We start from the raw sequence: 25,229 nt of genomic DNA, 5'->3' as shown, positions 1-25,229 counted from the left end.
CGCGGCGGCGGCCGGGTGGTGCCGCGGAGAAGGCCCAGCCGGGGGCGAGGAGCGGGGCCGCAAACCGGGTCGGACACCGCTGCTGGAGCCTCAGCAGCAGCAGGAGGCTCGGGGCGAGCGGGCGGCGTGTCCGCGCCTCCCCGGGGCCGAGGGGGCCGCGCGTGGCTCGGCGCACACCAGCGCACAGAGCGCGTCTCGTGTGTTGCAGTACTTATCCAAATGTGTCGTTGGGGCATCGCTTGAAGACGTGGGAGAGGAGGAGGAGGAGGAGGAGGAGGAGGATGAAAATGCGTCCGATGCCGAGGTTCCTAACTTGAAAGGAGGCCAAAGGCCAAAGGAGGGAGTCTACCAAATAGTGGGAACGCTTTCCAAAGCAGGGAGCAATAAACCGTCTTTTGCAGAGGAAACCTATGCAGTAAGTGATAGTCTTATTATTTCAGGTCACCATCGGACAACATCAGAAATACTGCAAGTCATTTAAAATGACCCGTGTTAATGGTCTCTTGTTGCTGCAGGAAGCTTTATACATGTATTTTATTACCTCTGCTTCCTGCACAGTCATCTACTCCCTGTTGGGTCTGATCCAGCAAATGTTAAAATTAAGGGACTCCATGGACTTAAAATAGATTAAAAAATTGACCAGTTTGGACAGGACATCATCTACCCCATGAGCCACAAGCCTGCTTTCTTTTTCCCTAAAAACACACACATCAGGTATCTCTCTCATCTCTCCTATGTATTTTAGCATCATTTTAAGCATATTGGTGCTGGGACCAAATTCAGTATCTTCCCTTCCTAACTACACTGAAAACACTACTTTCACTAGTGACTAATTGTTCTGAATACCTACATCTTTGTACAAAGATACATTCAAAGTTTAGTTAACTAAAGGGGGAATCTCTTCAAACATTTGAAAATTTTGATATGAACTTCTATATAGCTGAGTTGTTCAATCAGAAAATCATGGCTAGTAGTATTTAATCTTAATTGCTGCTCTCATGCAGAGCATTTGTTGGAGGGACGCAGACAACATCCTATCATACTGCATATCATACTTTTGTTGAATGAAATTATTTTTTATTTTGCAAAGAAGCTGACATTTTTCTGACCTCCATTCTGCCAGCTGATCGATGTTAAAAATACCTACAAAAAACATGGATATCTTTTTGATACTCACAATTGCTCTGAAGATATAAATCCTAAAATTCCACTTAAAATTTTATCTCTTTTTGAACTATATTAATGTATGTTGTAGATTAGATGTTTCAATATTAAACTTATACATCGGCCTTACTTTTATCTGACTGACATAGTTCGATATCAGTCTTATAAATTATTCTAACATCCTCTTCAGAAGTCTACGTGTGAGAAAACTACGTTCTATCAGTAAGTTAAACTTAAAAAGAAAAGGAATTTTGTATAAATTTTCTTTTTTTCTTTCTTTTTTTAATGAAGGATTCTAACTGTTTTTTTCCACAGGTCTCTTCTCGAAAAGAACTTTTAAGTCACTTGCTTGAGTGCGAGGTCATTTTATATAATATCACTGAGGATGCAAATCAAATTGAAGAAGCAACATGGGCTGCCTCTGGTTAGTACAGCCATCAGCTGAATAGAAAGTTGGTTGCTATACAGCCATCAGAATTTACTGTAGATGTATAATGAAATAATCTGGTATTTATAGTTTAATATAAAACAAGGTTCCTTGATGGAGATATGCTGCATGAATTTTTCAATTACTTAGCAAGGGACCTTGGAAGGCACTCTAGAATACATAAGTTTGAGAAGCTGTCATAGAATGGTCCAACACTCTTAAGTGACATATCTGTGTAGGCAGTTATTTCCATTAATAACTATCCACTGCCATCTTATCTATATGAATCAGAAAGTGGGTAGAAAATTTGCTCCTGTGATATTCAAATAATGTTTCAATATTTTATATTTTAACTATATTTTGACTCAAAACTGCAGTGAAAACCAGTGTTAATAAACTATTTTCCTCTAAACTAAAATAAGGAGACTTTCTCTAGAGTTCTGTGGTTTATTCTGTTTCGATGGAAAAAAACCCAAAATGCTTATTTTCTTTCAGTATCTCAGCAGTCAATAGAGATGAATCATTTCCTGGTATAGATTGTTTTCTTTTTTCCCCTCCTGTTAATGTAATTCTTTATTGGCATATCATTATTTGTTTATTTATTTTCTTTATTTACTTATTACATTCATTTTATACCAAGCCAAGTAAGGAGTATTTGATTAAAAAGTGGATATCATGTAGAAGATTATAATATAGCTGCCTATATGGGACCTTTATATAAAGCAAAAATACTGTTTGAGTAATACAGTTTACAATAAAAATATCCTTTTCTTTTATTAAACAGCACTACGTACAGAGATGCAGCATTTTGAGACACTGAAGATATTCATCCTCATTTCAACAATAATGAGCTGGGCAAAAAGCAAACCCCTTGACCCAGTAAGCAATAAAAAAACACTTCTTTTTCACTGAATGCTTTCTATTAAATGTATGCAATTAAACTGTTTCAGTATGCATCTCCATACTAGCAAATAAGGTTCAGCAAGTCTGTTTTACTTGTGGTCCTTGCACCTGAACCACTGTTTGCTGCCAAAATTGATAAATTTACTCCACTAGTCAGAGAGCTTCAGGCACTGGACCACAAAGAGTGGGGAGGCTTACGTGCAAACATCAGGGACTGTTTGGCAAGAGACAAGACCTATGCTAACCACAATATGTGCTGTCTTTCAGTCATACAAAATCCTGAATTTACTGTATTTTTAGTGAAATACATACTTTAACCAGTGTATATATGGATAAATGCATATATCTGTATATATAGATGTGGGATTATCACCAGGAATCATGTGGTGATTCCTGTACATCACTTTGTAGCATGTTATTGCAATTCTTGAATTTAAAGTATTATGTAAATTGTGCACGTAAATGTTATCTGTAGCCATTTTCAAAGTTTTTCATGTTTATATAATGCTATATGTAATATAAACTTCCATGTTTTTTAAAATATAAGAAGTTCTTTAAAAAGTTTGCTGAGAAAATATCAAACTATTGATGTTTTCAAAATGATAAAGTATTAAGAATTTCAAATTWAAAAAACCCAGAATTTTGTTTAACTTTTTAACCATTTTGGCCTTTAAAAATTGTTGTTTAAGGGATGCATAACATTCATGTTTTTCCTTCCTAGGAGGATTCAGAAATTGCTTTTACTGATGAAGATTATCGCARAAGAAAATCTCATCCTAACTTTATGGATCACATAAAAGCTGAAAAACTTGTTCTCAAACTTGGAAAAATTGTATGTAAAGGATTTGCTTAAGTACAGGTTGTTGGGTCTTTTTACTTAGTTCATTATCTTAATAACAGAAGTTACCAACAATTTTAATAAATTTTAAGGGTATGTTATTCTCTTGATGAATGCAAATAACACGTTATTAATATCGAGTACAAAGAAGGCAATAATGTCTTCTGAAACATAAGTGTCCACATAATGCAAATCTCTACCTTCCAAATTCTGTCTTTTTTCCTTAGGTAGTGATTAAATGATGCTTACCTCATTTTAAAAAAAAAAAAAAATTGTTTCAGTAGTTGTATCAGAGAAAACTGAAGTTGGAGCCTGTTTGGGGAAAGAAGGCTCAAGGATGAAAGAACGTAGAGGAAAGTGATATTAGCATAGTTTTAAAGAAAAGTGGCATCTGTCTTGAAATATTAGCATGTTATGTGTCTCATTGAAATACTTAGATGATGTTCTGGCAAATACTTTCGTAATTTGGGCTGCACCTAGCATGTTCCTGGATAGATCAAGCGCATGGAGCAGAGAGCTTGTTGATTTTAATCCACCCTTGTAAATCATTTTAAAATTGTGACCAAAGAGCTGACCCAGAATAACTAGAGTGAATATTATCACTTTATATGTGTTTTATATTCATTTCCTTCACCTTCATTTGTCTCTGCCTGATTAGACTATTAATCTTCTTAGAGAACAGACCTCTGTGCATTTAGGAGTTATTATTAAATAAATAACAACAGTGGCTCAGATCCTGCTTCACGGCTTGAGAAAATTGGCACTGTTGTCTCTAGAGTCTGTGGAGGTTAGGAAGGAGAACTGGAGACAAGGAAATATGCTGTGTAATGAAGGCATTTGGTTACTCTCTTTGTGTGCTAGCAGTCTTCCATAGTGAGGTGTAGGTAAAAATGAGATAATTCAGCATCCATAACAGAAATTTATATGACTAATTATACAGGAAAAGAGAAGATTATTTTTGCTCTGAATTGAATATACAAATTGTTGTCTTATGCCCTGCTGAGGAAAGAGCACTAGAAATTGTATTCTGTTCTTACATGGGTTTAACAGTACAGAACACCAGCAAAATTTGTATTACAACTTGAAAAAAAAAGAGTGGTAAACTACTGTTACTTTTCCTGCACTAACGTGGAGGTTGAAGATTGTGGAATAACTCATACTTGTAATATTAGAAACATGAAAATTGCAACAAGGTCCACTGAACTTGGTAATGAGTTCTGCTGCCAATAGCACATAGAGGAACCATTGGCTCAATTTGTTTGAGTATGCTTAAGTACTGAATCACTACATAACCAAGCTAATAAAGGTATTCATATACAATTAGCTTTTAAATGTTTGCAGTTGCTGAATGTCTGTTAAGAAGACAACGTACTACTACAGATTGTTCCACTAAGTACTGCCATTTGAGTATTTTGAAGATATGCCTCTTGTAGGCCTTCCAGATAGAGCCCTTTTTCCTCCAGGGCCTGCATCAACGGGTATCGTTGACCCTGGTTAGTTCCTGGAAGTATTTTGGAACAGGAAGTCTCTTAAGCATCTGTTCTCAGCAGATCAGAATTATCACACTCCGTTGATAGCTGAAGATTTCTGGATTACAGTTCTTACTAATACCTAAATTCAGTGGCATCTGGAGAATGTGCCATTTATGAAAGAAAGGTCCTTGATTGGCAGTGTAACCACTGTCCTGCAAAGAGCTCAGCAGAAAATGCTAGGATTCAGCAGCCAGGTCAGTCATACAGACAAGATCTTGCCCCTAAGAATGGAAGGGTTTCTTAGCCCTTTCCTTACCTCCATTTGGAGCGCATTCCAACAGCTTAGGCAAGACTTTACCCCTCTCAGTTAGGATATCTCCCACCTATATTTTTCTTTAAATTCAGCAGGAGTTGTGAGCTGAAATTCTTTGCTTTTACCACAACCTTTACCTGTGTGGCTGGGGATCCAGGCTGTGTAGCTTTTCTCTGGGAGAAGCCACTGTCTGCAAGGTCCTGCTGAACTCAAAACTCTGCAGGAACATTACCCCAGATAGAACATCTCTCCATTTCCCAGCTGTGTGTTCAGTGGTGCCCCAGTTCCTGAGTCCGTGAGTTTTGACCTATTTCCCACCTCAATCATTTTACTAGGGAAAAAAAAAAACCCACCAAAACTCCAAAACTTATTATAATGGCTAGAATGTGACATCTAGTGGCTTTAATGAATATTACACAGAAGCTTGAAGGTCTTTACCAATGACCTGGACCTGTGTTGAAAGTTTGTGTTTCAGTGAGCTATAGCAGAGGATGCCAAACTGGTTTGTATTCCGCAAATGGCACAAAACTTACTGCAAAGGCATATGCTAGGAAAATCCTGCTTGTTACCTTCTCTTTAGAGGAGATGGCAAATGGCCTCTCCTGTGCTTTCACAAGAGGCAGTTTTTTCCTTCCAGGAGATGGAACTTACAGCATGTCTCCTCCTGGGGCATGTGTATAGTCCACAAAGCTGGGAGTTGCTGCTCTCTGGGTACAACCAGTTACTTTCTGTCATAGTATCACACAAGAAAACTAAGTTCTGGAACCCTTTTGCCAACTGTGATCTCTTGTGATTTTAATCTGTTTTACACAATTACTAAAAAACTGTTGCATTCAACTGAGTTGAGATGCAGTTTTTATTACAAAGTTTAATTTTGTAGGTAGATGCATAAAAACGCATACACAGATACAAATACATTGCTGTATAACATGACATCCCTTCATATAATACTTTGCTTCCATAATCAAAGATTGGCTGACAGAGTTCTTAGTTTTAAGTTTCTGAAATACTTTAAAGATGATATCAAAAGATGCTTCTTCTTTTTTTTTTTTCTTCACAAAAAATAGATATCAAATCTGGGCATTTACTGCCTCTTGTGGTAAATGCAGGTTAATTAGTGTTATGTAGATAAGATATTATCTAGGATCTTTACAACATGAAAATTGCTTAATGATTTTGTTTCAGTTTTAAATATTTCAGAATGACTGGTCCTAATTTAAAAGATTCACTTCAAAGTTTTCATCATTAAGCTGATTTTAAAAGTGTTTATATTCTATGTACAGCCATCTTCAACACTGATCTAAGCGGTAACATTTTACATAAACACAAGAGACAAATTTATGACAGGATTTGCATAATGATCAGCAAAAAATTTGGAGGTTGATCATGATCTGTGTTTAGGAAGACACTGATACAGTCCACTTATTTTGTTTAAAATTATATCTCAAAATGAATGTAAAGTGATTATAAAAGTATGAACCAGCATTTCCCACGTCTTCAGAAAGTCAAATACAAGTATAATGGCAATAAAGAAAAGCTTCAAGGGTTTTCAGAATTATTTTCCCTGAAATTAGAATATTGAAGCACAAGTTATCCTGTATGCTTCATTGAATTACATAACTTATTTCCAATTTCTCAACTCTTAAGATTTTTTTAGAATATCTGTTCAAATGTAGACAGATCAGTTCTGATAGCAACATTCCTTTTGAGGAAATATTAGTAATATGACATATAACTAAAAGTTATGTAAAATTTGATCTGGCTTCAATCCTTAAGTGATATAATTTAAGCACTTCCTATATAGGACTCGAGTACTGAAGTTTCAGGGTAAGCCACTGTCCGATTTACAATACCATATTTTTATAAAAACTTTCTTGTTGATTTTATTTCACAGAACAAACATAAATTTTCAACTTATGTTGTTGCTTCAGGACTTCTTTATGGAGCTGGAGAAGGAATCTTGCATTACTTTTTTAAGGTAGACATCCAAGATAATTTTGAAGGTTAATTTAATTTCTAAGGGTAAACTGCAATGGAATGGAATGCATTTCTAATAGCTTTGGTATCATAAACTTAATGCTTCTATGAACAGAACTGATAATTTGTTCCTTTAGAAATGTGTTCTAGCTGTAGTGAAAGTTATTTCCACTTTTTTTGATCTAAACTCTTTTTAGTTTTTCCCTAGTTTTTGAACAGTATCCCAGTATGCACTGTGTAGTTAGAATATGTCTGCTATATTAATGGTCTGCAAGAACTGGGAAAAATGTCTGTCTTTTCAATATTGTATTCTTTTTTTTTTCCCAAGCATTTTTTTTATTTGGGATACAAAGTACTAAAAACAACCTTTTTTCAAGACCAAGGAGTACTGTTTAAAAAAAGATTCTTGTTTTTATCAGCTGTCAGTCAGCGTTTCTCAGAACTGTTTTCTTTACTACAGCTTCCATTAATCATTCAAGAAACTGAATATTAAAATCCTGAATACTTAGGTTTGCCAAGCACACAAATATTCCTTTTTTTCAGCTCTAGTTAAAAGTAATCTTTTCCTTCTCACTTCATACCCCATTTGTGTTTTCAGATGGCTTGGCTTAGTGAGACTCCTGCAATACCTGTTTTTGGAGATGGAAACAATATTATTCCAACCATTCATGTTCTTGATTTAGCAGCGTAAGTAGATAAAGTTTCACCTGAAAAATGATTGATTCCCAGCTAGGTAACAAAACTAAATCTGCCAGGAGAGCAGTGAGGCTTTTAGATAACRGGTTTTTAAAACACTATTTGATTCTTCTGGTTGAGTCAAAGAGAGATTTCAGTTTCTTTAGTACTAGGTAGGCCTCCTGGAAATTTTATCTGACTTGCACTGGTGCTGTGCTTTTAAGAAATTACTAGCAATACTGAAACTAGAACATAGTATCAGTTAACTGGTGCAGAAGTTGATCATGGGCTCTGCAGTAGCTTAATTAATATTTTCTAAAGATGTTGCTTTTTATTCTTGGGACTTTTGGCCAAGCAGAATATCTAGTTGTGCTTCTTATGACGGAAAATATATATGAAAATGTCATGTTCTGAAAAGTTCTCCAAGACCCTACGTATCCTTTGTCTTTGGACTGTTTCTGAAACATGTTTAATGATAAAAGCCCAATCTGCCAATCTGCTTCCCTAACTATTGTTACTTTGACTGTACTTGCTATGTTTTAGGGTGTTACAAAACATAGCAGACCATAGGCCAAAGACTCACTACATAGTTGCAGTAGATGAATCTATGCACACTCTTAAAGAATTAATAAAGGTAAGAGATTTAATTATTTTTTCAGATATTTGTAAGGTTTTGAAAGCTATACATAGTAGATGTCTCTGGGCCTTCCTGAATTATCCTGTATAACAAATGATAGAAAAAATATTTTGAAATTCTGTAAGACTCTGTCCTTTAAACAAAATGCATTATTTGGACCTGATTCTGCAAAGCTTTTGGCTTTTGGCAAAAGTCTCGGTAACTTCAGTAGAAGAGTTACCTAAGAAAGCTCTGCTGAATTAGATATTGTTATGGGATTCACAGTACTGCAATTAGATGTTCAAAGTCTTTTAAAATGTTTTTCCCTTGATTTGGTAGGAAGATATTCAGATTATTTCTGAACTTTATTTCAAGATGCTTGGAAAAACAAAATATCTTCCAATTTGTTTAAGTGACCATAAAGCAATTAGTCAACATTCCTTTGGAAGAAACAAAGGTCAAAATATTCAGTGCAGTTGTGGTCAACCATAAGAACACAAAAAAAATATATAATGTGCACCTGTTACATAAAAATAAGCATAAAAGAGGCTAAAAATATTAAATCCTTAGAGGAGGGTAGAGGCTATTGAAAGTTACATTATTAGAAGTGCAGGGCTTGCATGCTACCCATAAAGGAAAGCTTGAGAAAGAGAAAATGAAAATTGCCATGGTTAAACTGTAGGCTGAGTGAAACAAGGTGGCAGCCTTCAAAAAGTTGTACTTATGTCCGGATGAAGAAAATAGAAAGGATCGTAAAACCTGGCAGGAAACCTGGCAGGAACAAAACCTGGCAGGAAACAAAAAAATGAAGATTAACTGTCAAAAAAGAATCAAACTGAATAGTCTGTCTTCAAACACTTCAGGAACCAGTAGCCTGCCAGAAAATCTATAAGGCCAGTAGATGGTTATGGTATAAAAGAAGCACTTAGAAAAGAAGAGGCGATAGCAGAGATGCTTTGTATTAATGTGTGTGGATAAGAATTTGGAAACATCTTGATGTTTCAGGATCTCTTTATGGTTGACTCATCAGAGGATCTGTATAAAACTGAAGTGACTGTAAAAAAGGTTATAGAATGAATTGACAAAGTGAACACTAACAAATCACTAGAATCTCATGGTATTCACCAAAGAGTTATGAAATAACTTAATTGCTAATTCGCGTGTACAACCTCCTGCTTAGCATTGTCCTGGCACTTGAAGACTGATGCATGATAAATTTGATGCCAATATAAGAAAGGTTCCTGAAAAGTTTGGGGAATTACAGGYCAGTATGCGTAATACCACTGGCCAATAACCGGGTACGTTATTAGAAACAGTAATAAGTAAATGCATTAAAGGACACCCAGATACAATTGATCTGTTTGGGAAGAGTCAATGTGGCTTTTGTTAAGGAAAAACCTACTTTGGAAACCTACTGAAGTTCTTTGAAGTGACCAGCAAATATGAACAAGGATGAGTGAGCTGATGTAATCTACTTGAATTTCTCAAAGGCTTTCAAAACAGTGCTTCACCAAAAGCAGCTGAGAAGCTGCTGGGCACCCTAGGAAAAGAGAGTGGGTCTTTTCATGAGTATGTGATTGTTTAAAAGATATGAAATAGAGGGCAGTAGTAAATGGACATTTCTTGTAGTGACAGGAAGTTATCAGTAGAGAGTTCTGCGGAGAGCTACCTTGGCTGGGAGCTGTACCAGCCCAGGGGAAGACTGGAGAAGTACGTGGGAGAGAAATAGCTTGAGAGTTACTAAGTACACAGCAGCCGTTTCTAGTTTAGGAATTTTCTGAGATGAAAATAGCTAAAGGCTAGGAGAGTATTAGGAAGGAGTATCATATGTGCTTTTTGTGTTCTTGCTTTTGTTTAGGCATCCACTAACAGCCACTATTGGAGACAGAACCCTGGGATATTTGTAGATTTGATCTGGTCCTGTAAAGCCATTCTTATGTTTTTATGAAATCTAGTCATTTTTTTTAGAGTTATTGTTAAAGGGCTGTAGGAATAACTAACAACTTATCTATCTACAGATGCAATGAAAATACTAATATGGAGAGTTATTGGTGTTGTTCCATTGACCTTGAAACCTATCCTGATTCTCAACAGAATTAAATGTTTCAAGAATCTGAAATGGAAGTGCTGGGAAATAAAATAGGTCTCTGCTTAGATCTTAGCAGTAGGAAGTCATATATGGATTTAAGAGCTTTGGAACACTTGGGGGTTTTAATACAGAGGGCTTGATATATAGCAAAACAGAGGTATTTAATACTAATATTAAAGTTAATATCATAATGTTGGTGTTCCAAATCAGTATACTGATTTTTCAGGTATAGTGTAAAGTAAAATTTAAAACACAGATATTTCCAGAAATCCTGTTCACTTTTTTCAAAGAATCTGAATTTATGTATGTATTATACTTTTTTTCTTGATAGTGTATCAGCAAAAATGCTGGACCTGGAAAAATTGAGATGATTCCAAGAGAAAATGCATTCTTGAGCAAAGAGTTAACAGTTAGTATTTTTTTTTCTTTTATTACTTAAGGAAGGGATATAATCTTAAAGTATGGTAACATGAAATGTATTATTTCCTTATTTATTTCAGTACAAAAATATAACCCTAAAACATGGCTAAAAAAGTATCTACAGTATGTTTAAACTTACAAAATAAATAAACTGAAAGTTTAACCATCCTAGAACAGAGAATTTTGTGGAGTTACAGCCTGATTTAGAAAAGCAGAGAAACATTGATGTCACTGCTGCATTGAGCATACAGGAGCACTCTTACAAAACCTACACAAAATCATAAAAACAAACAAAAATTTTAATAATGAGGTGCTACTAAGGCTGATGAACACAACACATGTAAATTATGTTATATTCATGTATTTATCTGGAATAAACTGTTCACGGAGGCAGAAGAAAGAGACTCCTGCCAGTTTTAAGATGATACTTGATAGATTTATGAAAAAGATTGTTTCCTGCAATAATATGGAACCTCTGTATAGTGCAGAATAATTGCTCAGTGGTTACTATTCCAATAGTTGATGAGAATACTTAAATATAAATGCACATTGAAAGATCTTTAAATTTTTAAAAAAGCTTAGCATTTCTGGTTTGCTTTGTGCAAAAACCTTCTTCTCCTATGCTTTTATTCTTTCTGTTCTCTCCAGTCCATCSCAGTCTTCAGTTTAAGGTAACCAACATTGCCCTTTTAACATGCATAGCTTAAGTCTGTAAAACAAAATGTACTTTTGCTCCTTCAGCAATCACATTTGGATATGTTGCTTGTGAACCTACGAATGGAGGCTATGTTTCTGAAAGACAATTTCAACATTAAGTGGGTAGCTCAGAGAGGATTGGTGGAGAACATTGAAGAAATCCTCAAAGAATACAAGGAAAGTCGAGGATTACTGGTAATGGTTTGGCATATGCTATTTTAAAGTGTTTTCCTCTTTTTCAAACAGAAGTGATTATATAAACATATACTTTTACTTCTTTAAGTGACAACACTTGGGAGACTGATAGAGAAGCAAAGTAAGTGGACATATAAACTGAAAATTACATTGAAGTTTAAAGAGAATACTAGTTAAAACTGTCAGCTACAATTTTCTTTCTGTTTGGCCTAAAACTGAAACCCTGTAAGTGAAAATAAGCTTCCCAATGGAGAAGCTGCTGCTCTGGAACTAGTTTCTGTATGCAATATATATGACATCCCTGGTATATTTTGTTTTTAAAATGCAATAAGTATATCTTTTTATTTAAGCTTTTTTATATAATAGATTCAGTAGTTAGGAGAGTATTTTGTGTCCCTCGTTATACTTAGTGAATCAAGATATTCAACTGCCATATAACTGTCATTTTACCCCCCTCCATTTTGTAATGACCTGAACAACTCTGCTGTTTTCTGTTACCTGAATACAGAACTTCTAAATATTTAGCTGTATAGGGAAATAGTTATTTAAAGTTACAGAAAAATGCTTGCATTCATACAACTGTTGTTTGCCTTTGGTATGATAAAGCTGTTTAGTGTCTAAATCTTGTTAAAACTTTGATGGATTCAGGAAGTGTAAAACAAAATACAACTTATATTGTTTGTTGGAAGTCATTCACTGAAAGTATCTGCATACATCAGAAAGGATTTTCAGGTCTGAGTTTGGGTTAAACTGCTCTATCTGTGTGTGTATGTGTGTATGTATGTAATTCAAAAAGTTCAACACAAACTATAGGCATGCCAAGCAGGAGGCAGAAGGCTGGCTAGACCTTTGTTTGCTAGACCACCACTCTATCGAAGTTTCAGAGTTTGCACTGTCAGACTTCCTGAATTAGGATAGCAAGTTTATCATGTATGGTTTTGAGTTACGTTGTTGCATGATATATTTACTAAATATATACATAGTGGTTACAGTTATTCAACCTCTGTCAGGATAATAGGCTGAATCTTTGTTAAACAGAAAGTGGAGAAATCGTTAGTAACTTGGAATTATGATGGGGCTGAAATTTTTAAAGTTAAAATAACCACTGTGATGACCCCGACTCTGCCTGAGTTGGGGAATGGAGCTATTGCATTTGCATAGTAAAATATCTGCCACGTCATTCCAAAATCCACTGCAGCTTGAGGTTTAAGATGTCTTATTTTGTTCTGTTTATGGAGTTATGTTTTGTCCCTTTTGATCATTCATACCCTAATAGCGCCACCATAAGTTAGTCTGTGAGTTTAGTAAGTAGAACTACACTATTTCTTCAAAGGTGAAATTGTACCATTAAGTTAAATAACTGTGTAACTCAAAGTCAGTGGAAGATATAGGAGATATTCAAGGACATGATAAATACTTAGTGTAAAATAAACTAAAATGTATTTTCAGCTTTAATTATTTAAGGATAATTATTCCTATTAGTTATAGGGAAAAGAATGTTCCTTTTAAATAAAATGATCCATTTTGTTTGAATGATGTTAAATTTTTATCTTTCTTTTGCAGCCTTTCAAAATTTACATTCACGGTCCTCCTGGAGTTGGGAAATCTACCATTGCTGAAAACCTCTGCAAGCACTACAAGCTACATCACATTAAAATAAAAGATGTGATTTCTGAAGCAATAGCAAACCTGGTGTGTTGCTAACTGTTTTCTAGTATTGTTATTATTTTAGTGTCTGTGATTTTAAAATGTTGGGCATTATTTTAAAATTAATTAGAATTCCATGATTTAGCAGTTTAAGAATGACCATAGGAAACAACCATATCCAACACAATGTATTGAGAAGTGAGAATACACTAATTATTTTGTAAGTTTGGGTATGGCTGTTGACATAACTCGCTTTCTCAGTTTTCTGACCTAAAAAAAACCTAAATAGTTTTAGTAATCTACTTTAGAATGGAAAGATCTTTTGACATACTATCACCTCTGGGGGATGCACTCAGGTCTTTTTAGTGATTGCAAGTTGCTCACTACTTTACTGTACAGRAACATATTTGAAATTAAGATATAGAATGGAGTGGGGTTTTTTTGTTGGGGGGGGGAGTGGTCCTTTTATTATATCTGTGTATAAAATGAAACTCAGCCATAATATTTCTGAGTCTGTTCATATTGTTGTCTTCAGGAGAAAATTGTGGCTCCCAAAGAAGTAGAAGCAGACGATGTGGAAGAAGAGGGAGATGATGATGAAGAGGAGGGTGAAAATGTAGAAGAAGCACAAGAGTTATTAGATGGAATCAAAGAAAGCATGGAGCAGAATGGGAGTAGGAAACACCAAGTACTAAAATGGGATTTAGGTAACTAGTGCAACCCTATACAAATAGCAAATAATGCAACAAATTTGTCCCTTGGAACTTGTAGATCCTTTTAAAAGCAAGAATCATGCCTACTCCATTTGTATTTACCTTATTAAAAATTCAAATACAATTGTGAAATTATACAACTATATTGAAATGTGTGTGGCTGTACATGTATAAAAAATATCTTAATCAATTCAGCTATTAAAAGCTATATATTTAAATACTGTGGTGGTTTTTTAATGGTAGATGTTTTATCTGTCTACTTTTTTGTACATTTTATATAATTATTTTTAAACTATAAATTGACAAATAAGTAACAACTGAGTATTCAGAATCTTTAGATTCTTGTCCAGTTCTTTTTCTAAATTACATCATCTTCTCATAACTAAGAACACAATTAATGTAATATGAAGTAAAAAGTTAGTGAAATATTTCTTAATCATAACTGCAAAGCAGAAAAATATTCCAGTGAGAAAAGCAGTTAGTATGCAGTCATATGAGATTGTTTTTAAATTCTTTATACCTCATTTTGGACATCTCCAATGAGTAAATAGCAATTATTCAAGAATCGTAAAGTCTGCAGATTGAAAAAGTGCCATAAAAATTGCCATTACTCAAAAGTACTACTTATCCTCTATGTATGAACCAAAGTCATGGGTTTTTGACTTAGTCTTAACATTTTCATTGAGGGATACCCCTTAAAATGCATTCTATCACTACAGTTTTACCTGATCAGGATCAGATGTATCTGCAAAGCAGTGTACTTGTAACTCATCCAAAGATTTCAGTAATGAGATCTATGGCAACATCTTTTCTGCATGCTTTGCTTTATTGTTTAAAATAATAATGTCTTTTGAAATTGTAAAGTACTTTGATGATTACAATGTTTTATAAATATTTAATTAAGACTTTCAAAAGCTGAAGAATAATAAAGTAGGAAACTGGAGTCAATGGTTACAAGAGGAGGAAAAATCAGGGCAGACCAAGCTTTTTTTGTCACACATTTGCTCAACAATGTAGGCCAAATTAATAGACCACCTCGTACCTCAGTCTATTCATCTGAAAGTGAAACCTGTAAATCCTATTTCACATTTGTGTTGCAAGGCTATTCTTAAGTCTTATTGTTTATTGTAGATATAAAACATGATTGCTTTGTCACATTTTTTTTCTCTCTCTATAAATGCCTCCTTGCTTCTTCTATTAAAATCTGAAGAAAGTTTAAAAATTCTTGGGACCCTATTGCGTTATTCTAAAATATCTAGTTCAGTTTTTAGTATCCTTAGAGTTCTAATATTTATGTCCTTGTAAACACTAATAAGTTTAATTTATACCTACACACTACGTAGATCTCTGGCAACATGTAACATACAAATAGTTACTCAAAATGTATAATTATTTTTAGAGCCTAAATAAAAGCTTCTCTGATAAATTAATGAAAAGGTTAGTAAAATTTCAGATATCTCTTTTCTATAAACCATGTACCTATTAACTGTCTTTGTGTTTTAGGTCATCTAGATGATCAGTATGTTATTAAATTCACAAAGGATAAGCTTAAAACTATGCCTTGTAGAAATCAGGGATATGTTTTGGATGGGTTCCCAGAAACCTATGACCAGGCAAAAGATCTTTTTAATTGTAAGTACTGCTGGTCTTGTTTTTGCTACTGTTAATGTTGTCATTATCATTATATTTCTCATTGCCATATTAGTTGTTTATCAACACGGCAATAATTGCTGTGCAGGACACACAAAATACTTGTTCTCACAAGCTGCTCAAAATTTAAAAAGGATTGCAACAAATGTTTTTTTTAATTTAAGCAAGATATTTTTCAGGCTATCTTTGCTGGCAAAGTAATAAGTAAATGTATGAATATGGCAGACACTGTATTGTTTTGTGTTGGACTACTCCACCTAAGCATGCTTCTAAGGCAGAATTTATTCATGATATGCAAGGGCTGCTTAACAAGGAGATCCAGCCAGTATGCCGATGCACATTCTGTGTGGGTATCTCAGCTTCAGTGGATAGGAGTTCAGTGGAGCTCTGCAACACACACAGTCAGTAATTTAGTCTTCAGACTCTGAGCAAGCGTTGTCTATGCATTAGGACCAAGTATTATCTACATATGTAAATTACAGCATGAGGTTTAAAGAAAACAAAAATCAGTCCTGTTTATCTTAATATGTTAGGTTGTAAATTACCATGTTCAGCTGATGCTCTTCAGGCACCTGAGCTGACTATTCAGCTGGAGAAGAGCAGACTGCTTGGAGGCAGAAACCATTTTAACCATACTTCTGCAAACTGTTTCTACTCTGTATTCGGAGCCCTGACTCTGTTTTTAGCAGAAGAATTTATGGGACAGGAGGAGAGACCAGGGTCAGAACAATGCTACGGACACATTTTTAAATTGCATATGTATGCATATACTTCTGCTGTATAGGTGAATAAATATTAGTGTCCCATAGGAGAATTTTGTGGTGACTGGCAGCATTAATGACCTCTCTAAATCAGGGTCCAGTTTAGATTAATTACAAAACAGTATAATTTGAACATATGCAAAATTATATTTGTGCTGGGCACCTTTTTAGCAAATGCAATGATATTATTGATTCAAATGACAATGTCAATTTATTCTTTTGTTTTAGTGGAAGATGAAGATGAGGAAAAGGAAATTAAAGGCAAAATACCTAAATGTGATAAATTAATCACACCTGGTAAGTTTGACAGATTTTTATAAACAGAGGAGTTTTCAAATTATTGCTACCACCAACGAGAAGTCTGAAATACCGCTCCATCTGTTCACATTTTATTTAACATAAAAGAAATATCTAATTCATGTTATGCTGCTGCCCTTTTATTTGAAAGTGAACAATTAGTCAAAAGGAGGGTTTTGGTTTGGTTTGTGGGTGCCTTTTTTTCTTGCTTTCTTTTTGTGAAGATGGCACATCAAATGCTTGCTTATAACAATAGTAGTGGCTGCCTTTGTTGTGATTACAGCAACTATTAATGGAACAAACATGAGCCCCTGAACTTGGCATATTAAAAAGACATGTTTATCTTTAGCCCTTTTTAGAGTTCCTTGTACTTCTTAATATGATATCTTGAAAGACGTTACCAAATTGATTTTAATACATCAGTTAAACTGGGAATTAAAAAAGGATGGGTTTGATCTATGCAGAAATGACTGCTTCCTGGTGTTTTCACTCTTTTTGATTTCTTTGGAAGTTCTGATTACGTTTGAACAATACATTTGGCATATTTTGCATTATAAGATGCATACACTTAAGCATTGTAAAGGTTGAATTTCTAAAATGCTTAGTGTTCTTTGCAGCATGGTAATTTAACGGCTTCAGTGGAAGTGAAGAAAATCCAGAACTTTCTGAAAAATTCCTTAGTGAATGGGACTTATAGCACTTATGTGAATGGGACAAAGGTTTGATTCAAAAAGACGACTTCTAATAAGATTTTGACCACTTATGAATTTCTGGAGTAAATAATTTCTTTTGTTCATAAACAGTGGCACTTTTAGTCAGCATTTTGAAGTAGAAAATGTGAATTATTATAATGGGTTGCAGAAATACCACTTTGTCTCCCATAACAGACTTCAGGCATGGGATCTGTTTTAAGAAGACACCTTCTCAACCTTGGAGAAAACTTGTTTTAGAAAACTGAATGAGTTGAAAATAATTTTTTTCTTTTTCTTTTTTCTTTTTTTTGGGGGGGGGGCATTTTGGGGGGCGAGGGCTGTCTGTAATTGAGTCTGTAAATTTCTCACTGGCGTCAGAAGAATGATTTCCTGATTATTTTTTTTTCCTGTTAAATTAACAGGTTTCAATAGCATTAATGATATTAGACAGAAATACAAGGAAAATATTGTTACAAAATTATATGAGTTAATATTTAACAAAGCACAAATTCTTTTGATTTTTTTGAGTTGATAAAATAGAGCAAGATTAAGCCTAATTAAACTATAAATATGAGACTTTTGAAGTATAGTAGGGAGATACAGTTTTTATGTATCCTTGAAAGCTTTCTGTTGTTCCTTTCTACCAGCGTACTACAAATATAACTGATGCTAAATTTTATGGCATGTGGCATAGTGTGCTTAAAGCACTGTTTGAATTTATTTTAATTTACTTTAATTCAACAGAGATACCTTTGTTTATAAGATTAAAAATCATAGTATAGGGTGATCAAATTTTTGACAAATGAGTTGTTAAATTTTCCAGTGTCACTTGCTACTTTGGCTGCACTAAAGAAGAAGAGTCTTGCTGATACTGCTGAGAAAGAATTTGGTGAAACTGGAACATGCAACTCCTTTCTGGACATGTCTCCTCTTAATAAATACTGGTGGTTTGCTCTAAATGGAGACGTTGAATATAAGGCATTTTGTAATGAACTTCTGTATAAAGATATATACAATTTACATCTACTTATGTTAATTTATGGTTTAAAATAGGTAATAAGGAGGAAAAATAATAGTATATGGCACAGAAATTAATTCTCAGAAAATATGTTCTTCTTCACAGAATTTGTTATTTCTTTGACTGCACCTGATGAATTCCTTAAAAACAGAATAATGAATCTCCCGGAGAGTGTTGTTGCTGGAACTCATTATACTCAGGACCAGTTCCTGAGATCTCTTAATCTCTTCAGAGAGTTAAACACAGAAGATGAGACTGTTCTCAACTATTTTGATGAACTTGAAATACATCCTCAGATTATTGGTATGAAATAATTTTTAAAAATTACATACGCTCTTTAGAAATAATGTAGTAAATGTACATACATATGCAATATTTCTAATTAATAATATTAATATTGATATTAATTAATAATAAATATTCAATAAGCATTTAAGAATATCTGCAGAAATATCTGTATGCCCTTAAAAATTCTGAGTCATTCTCATTGGTTCAAACAGTTAACCTGTTTTAAAAATTTGCATTTTAATTGTAGGCTAAATAACCAAAATGATTTTCTGACATAGGTTGCAGACTTCTGCACTGGCATCCTTCTGTATTGTTGTGATAGTATATTTCATGGTATTTCAATGTTGAAATTGCTTATACTTTTTTAATTTAGATTTATCCTCAGGTGCCATGATACTATGTGGGAAATTTGTAATAGATGAAGTACGAAAGAAAATGATTAGTGACTTAGGGCAGAAGTTTTGTACTGCTCCTGTTTTGTACTATACCTCTATGTAGGAAAAAATTTCTTTCTTACGCATTCTCCAAGAAATCCTGATCTGTCTGTTCATTCAAAACAGTCTGTACATTCAAGACAATGAGAACAGGGTGACAGCACTCTTTAGAAAATTCTTTTTAGGCTATGGAGAGGAGGGAAAAAAAAAAAAAAGAAAGAAGGGGAGAACAGGGGGAAAACCCTGGAACTAGAATCAAATTGGAGATATTAAGAATGTCCCTGTTTGAGATGGGTTATGAGAAGTTAATTATGGAACAGCCTGAATGATAATTGAGTTTCTCTTCTTCTTTATGTAATGCCAGTCATTATAGAGATTATCTTGAGAATAATACCGTACTTGTGTTGTAAGGAAATATACTTGTGGACAAAAATGGTGTGTTAATATGATGATTTTAGGTTTAGAATTCTTCCTAAATTACGCTTCTGTCTTTCCCCTTCCAAGTATCTAGGTGCATATTATACCTCTGCCGAGTGATTTTTATATTCTGTCCTGCTTATTCTCTCATGCAGTTTTCCACTAAATTCTATTTTACCATCTTTCAATTTACAGAAGGAAGGAGATGATAGGATGTAAATATTAGTTTGGCTCTGCTCTCTTCAGCTGATGCTATTGTTTTTCGTATCGGATTTAATACCAGATTTAAACAGAGACTTGACTGTTTTCTCAGTCATATCCTGAAGGAAGTTGGCTGGGTTTACTGACTTCAGCAGGGATTGGTTGAAGAATTGTGCTTGATTCTTTAAATATTGATTTGAATTAATCAAAACTTACTTCCATATTAATTTGGGAAAATCATAACATATGGTCATATGAATTGCTTTTTTATTATTTTTTCTGAGTCTGAAATACAATTAGTACAAAGAAGTGGGCTTCAAGATTCTGGAAACCCTTATTTTCTATAGTGACTCACTACATGAATTCTGTAAGTCAGTTTTCTTTGTGTCTTGTTTTTCTCATCTGCAAATTGAAAACAGTCACACAAGCATGTTAGATCATCTACAAAAAGGCATGTTAAAATTATAATGGTACTTTGCTTTGAAAATTTAATTTATGAACTCCTTTTTTGGTGGTGGTTCCTCTCGATTAGGATCAGTGCTAACCCTATTTTTATTTAAAGACATTTATCTTTGTAGATATGCAATTAATTATGATTACTGTAACATTTGCATTGAAATCTTGCTCGGCCATCTGAGAAAAGACTGCAGTCTTTGAGAGCTCAAATTCAGTGCAGACAGAGTTCTAAGTACCTTAAATGATTAGAAAATAGTCATTTAAAGTATTTCTAAGAACTCATTAGTGCAAAATAGTTTGCAATGTAATTCATATATCCAGTTGCAGCTAAAATTACAGAAATAATGGACTGCTTGACATAGAAAATTTAAAATTATTTTAATTTGGAATACTTCAGGAATGTAATTCCTGATTTTTTGATAGAAGAAACTAAAAAAGAAACTTTATCATGTAGAGTTATGTTATCTTCCTGCCTTGGATAATTAGCAGATTTTGGACCTCAGGTCCAAATCACAACTGCATCATCTCCTGGAACAATGGCATTAGTAATGGCCTCCTACGTTCTGTCAGAATTAGTGCTTAGAAAGACATGAGAAGCATCCTTTGCCAATGGCTTTCAAAATAACTTCATAAAGCAGAGGAATGTATACTAAGGACTATTAGATTCTAGTCTAAATTCTGTATTCTAGTTGTTCTGCTTTTTCCTCTTTCTCTGCTTGCTCTCCTTAGCCATTTCTGTGCCTTTACACCCCCAATCCCTTACCATCTTTACCTCTGTATTTTTAATCTCTGTATGCCTGAAATTCCCTCTTTTCTTCCTTTCCATGTACATTTCTATACCCCTTCTGCCAGATGCCTCCACACGAAATACACACAGAGCCCAGAAAGCCCTGGAGACAGTCTCCATTTTTCTGAGTGTTTTTGCAAGTCTGATCCCCAAATAGCCTCCAAAGTTAAAAGCGAGAAGTAATGAAATGAAAGAGATCTTGCTCAGACCCTATGCCCCTAGGTGAAGCTACAGATTGGCTTTGTAGGTATAACATAGTAAGAGTTTAACTAGAGATAGGTCTACATTCAAAAACAGTGCATGAATGAACTTTGGAGAGTTTGTTGCCAAATTCTATCAGTCTGTTGTGCAACCTGTGGGGCAGAGAGGGTGGGATTCAGAAGCTTACAGTTTCGTAAGTTTGGATGATCTGACATAAGACTGGCTGAAGGAACATCTCAGATGCTTCGATGACCTCATTTTCAAGTTTCAAAACTTAGGCAAGCTGCAACTGCTGAGCAAAACAGTTTAAAAAAATCATTTAAATACATTTCTCTGTAACATCATCTTGAAAAGACAAATTATTTTAGCTGAAACTATTAAAGAAACTCAGGCATAGAAAATTTATTTTATACAGCAAAAAATTGGCAGTTATAGACACTTGAAAACAACACCTTATAATGGAAAATTCAAACAACGTGGACACCATATATTGTTAGGTCTTGCAGTTGTTCACCGATGATAACTGATACTTGACAAAAGCCCTGAAAATTTCTCTCTTGTATTGTTTAAAAGATGTAGCCAAATTTGAAGATCCTGAGAACAGAATTATTGTAAAAGATATCATTAAAGAAATTGGGGAACCTCGGAATTATGGTTTGACAGATGAAGAAAAGGAAAAATTAGAACGCAAAGCAGCTGAGGAACGTCTTGCCAAAGAAGCTGAAGAAGCAGCTGAGCGAGAGCGTAAAGAAGCTGAGGAAAGGGCTGAAAGGAAGGAAAAATGGGAAGAGTGGGTAGGTTAATACATATTTCTGGGAAACCATTATTATTTGTGTGATTTAAAAAGTAGAAGCAAAGGGGCTTCCAGCAATCTGTTAGGCTTGGAAATGTGGCATATGCTGCTATACTTGGAAAATGTGGCATATACTCTCTAGTTCCTTATATCGTACTTCGAATTTGGCTCACAATACCTTTATGATGAGGCCCTAATTAAAGAACATAGTCTTTATTCAATTACAGACATAGTATTGTTTGCATGTTTATATCAGCATATGTTTAAACTAACTTTTCTGATCCTCCTTTTCTTATTGCTGTGTTATAGCTCTTTTATTTTACCATTTATAAATATCTGCTATAATCCACTGTAAATTTTTTACAGTGATGACTTTCCATAACCAATCTTCTAGGAATTTTGCACTTTGTTCACTTTATTTCTATGGAGCTGACAAAGTCTTATTTATCATCCTTATTACTTCATTGAGAAATATTCAGGATGTTAGGTATGCACAGTGCTTAAACCCTAGTCTATGAAAGTAGACTAGATCAGTGAGATGTCTGACTTTGTCCTCTGTTTCTAACAAAGGCTGTATCATCTGTTGAGAGGAATGATTAAAAAAAAAAAAAAGTTTAAAGGTTTCCATATAAATTCCAGTAGTTAGAGGCTGGAAAATGCCCTGAAGCATGTGAATGATATTTCTTCTGGTATTCCTGGGTTGGTCTTTAAATATGTACTATTATAATTTGATATATTTTCTATATATAGTTGTCAAATAATTTATAGAAAGTCTAAATTCAAGTAAGAGGTGCTTTTGCTCATATTTCCTTGACATACTCCATCCTCTGTTTTAGCAAATTGTCTTTAGCCATTGAAGATGCCTTTCAAAAAAAGACTTTTAACTCCACATTGTCTGATCACTATTCCAGTTTGCACTGGAGCTCTCTGCACTCCCAGCCTGCAGGAGAAACAAGGTTAAGAGCTAAGCAGGTTTTTAGTGAGGAATACCTGATGCAGTCTGAAGGATGCTTTCTGTTTGCTAATACTTTAATAAATACTTAGTATTTAGGGTACCTCACTTCACGGGATTTGCACCTGATGCTTTTTTTTTGTATTTACTTTGCCACACTTAAGGGCATTTTAGGTAAGTAACCTGAAACGCACACTACAGTAACTTCTTTGCTCTCACCCAAAGTCAGGCTGCTTCCCCAGAAGGCAGCTCTTCTGTTGTCTCCTTTTAGAGATATTTAAAACAAATTGATCATTCTGAGGAGGAACTCTTTTCTTACATTTGAATGTGCATACCCTGCACATAATACCCTGAAATTGCTCACTTTTAAACAAGCTTTTATGTTGCTCTGCTGTGGGCTTGTAAATACAAGAGTTAAGTTTTCTTTGTTATCTCTATGCTTATTTTCAGCTTCATTCAAGATTAAATAGCATTTTGTGCTCTCCAGAAAGATTGTCTGAAAGGCTAGCAAGGATAGTTAACACATTTTTATCTACATTCAATTCAAAGCCATCTGACTTTAAGGAAAGCAAACTGCACATTATTTGAAGCTAAAGTAGGTGTTTAGATAAAATGTGCACTTAAATAGGCAGGTACTCAGGAAATCTAAGCAACTATTCATTTACCCTTGAGATTGTAGATTAGCTACAGTCTCTGGGTAGAGTGACCAAAGACCAGATGATTTATTGAATATCGCTCCTGGATTGAATGAATCAGGTAAATCAGTTTTATTGGAACATGGCTTTTGTATCATCCTTGAGTACAGAAGAGCAGTCTTCAGAGTTTTCTTCAGAGTCTCTTCTGCTTGTTGTATCTATCTATGACTCAGGCTACTGTTGAATACRATGAGAGAAGAGAGTACAATAAATGTTTGAGTAATCTTCTGGCTAAAACTATTGCAAGTACAGATGCTATTAAGTGCTATTAAATAGAAGGCTAACTCAAGGATTTTTTTTCCCCTACTTTCTGAGTGTAATCATTGTATTGGATTTGACCAGAATACAAGAATAATTTTAGCTGATGTAAACAGATGTAATTCACTGGCTTTTTAGTGTATTGAGCTCTCCTCCCCTCAAAAACAACATAAATGAAAGCCTAAAAAAAGAGAATTTTGAGGCATTTTGCAGTTATTTAGAGAGTCAAGGCTCTTCTCAGAATTAAAACACTCTCCTGCCCCCAGTTCAAAGAACCGTCAAGAAATTATCTGCATTTGCAATAACAGTAATTTTTGAAGTGATACATACTAGTGTTTCCCAGTAATTTTGCCAAATATCTTATAGAAATAGGAGCATGTAAAACAGAATAACCTTTCCTTTRGGTGTTAAAGAGAGTAATAAAATAATTTTACTAGATACATTATTTCAGCTTTCATCATGCTCAGTTCACTTTCCTCAGCATGCCCTATGATCCAAATTTAAAAAGGAGTTCATAATTGTGCTGTTAAATGTGGGTTTTAAAGATTTATCCGTGGTTTCTAACTCCTATTATTTCTCTAGGCCACCATTATTATTTAGTCAAGTGCTATTTGGTAAATGCTATACATTTTCTTCTTTATTCTTTTGTTCATTATTTGTAGAACAAACGTCTGGCGGAAGTGAAGAGACAAGAAGAAGAGTTACTGGAGGCCCAGTCCGTTCCATTACGAAACTATTTAATGAAACATGTCATGCCCACACTTACGCAAGGTTTGAATGAATGCTGTAAGATCAGGCCAGATGATCCAGTCGATTTTCTGGTAAGGTGATTACATTTTTTTTTCTTAAATATCTTTGAAAAAGCTTAATGGAAATATTCACTTAGACCCAAAGAATCTTTGATAACATAAGGACTTAGATTCTTTTTCTCATTTTCATAATTACAGTTCATTAGTGGTTAGTACCTACAATTCAGGAGAGCAATAATTACTGTTAAAATCAAAGAATACTGTAGCTACTCTTTATGAGATGGTTTGACACTTTGTTACCACTAAGGGGATCATCTAATTTTACTATGCAGTAACAGGAGAGAAGAATTACTATTAGAACTGGTCCTGGTGTGTGAGCTCTCTCCCTGCCCTTCTTATGTACCCTGCCAATTCTGCAGTGACATAGGGGCCTGC

General features: G+C 34.5%; 1 protein-coding gene across 1 annotated transcript in view; it reads left to right on the top strand.

Moving 5' to 3' along the window:
- The window catches only part of AK7 (adenylate kinase 7), a 26,229-nt gene extending 1,000 nt beyond the window's left edge, over positions 1-25,229 (top strand). The window contains exons 2-17 of the mRNA XM_026079450.1: positions 89-415; positions 1,480-1,588; positions 2,376-2,470; positions 3,216-3,326; positions 7,012-7,095; positions 7,693-7,781; positions 8,313-8,403; positions 10,806-10,883; positions 11,636-11,785; positions 13,349-13,477; positions 13,968-14,139; positions 15,649-15,777; positions 16,785-16,853; positions 18,669-18,866; positions 21,921-22,141; positions 24,708-25,229. Of these exons, the coding sequence (XP_025935235.1) occupies positions 89-415; positions 1,480-1,588; positions 2,376-2,470; positions 3,216-3,326; positions 7,012-7,095; positions 7,693-7,781; positions 8,313-8,403; positions 10,806-10,883; positions 11,636-11,785; positions 13,349-13,477; positions 13,968-14,139; positions 15,649-15,777; positions 16,785-16,853; positions 18,669-18,866; positions 21,921-22,141; positions 24,708-24,875 (2,220 nt within the window). The 3' untranslated portion in view covers positions 24,876-25,229. The remainder of the gene's footprint in view (positions 1-88; positions 416-1,479; positions 1,589-2,375; positions 2,471-3,215; positions 3,327-7,011; positions 7,096-7,692; positions 7,782-8,312; positions 8,404-10,805; positions 10,884-11,635; positions 11,786-13,348; positions 13,478-13,967; positions 14,140-15,648; positions 15,778-16,784; positions 16,854-18,668; positions 18,867-21,920; positions 22,142-24,707) is intronic.

The sequence above is a fragment of the Apteryx rowi genome, unplaced genomic scaffold, assembly GCF_003343035.1.
Source record: "Apteryx rowi isolate R43461 unplaced genomic scaffold, aptRow1 scaffold_5, whole genome shotgun sequence".
Taxonomy (NCBI): domain Eukaryota; kingdom Metazoa; phylum Chordata; class Aves; order Apterygiformes; family Apterygidae; genus Apteryx; species Apteryx rowi.
Note: the sequence above shows the minus strand (reverse complement) of the source record. Positions and strands in the feature narration are given on the sequence as shown.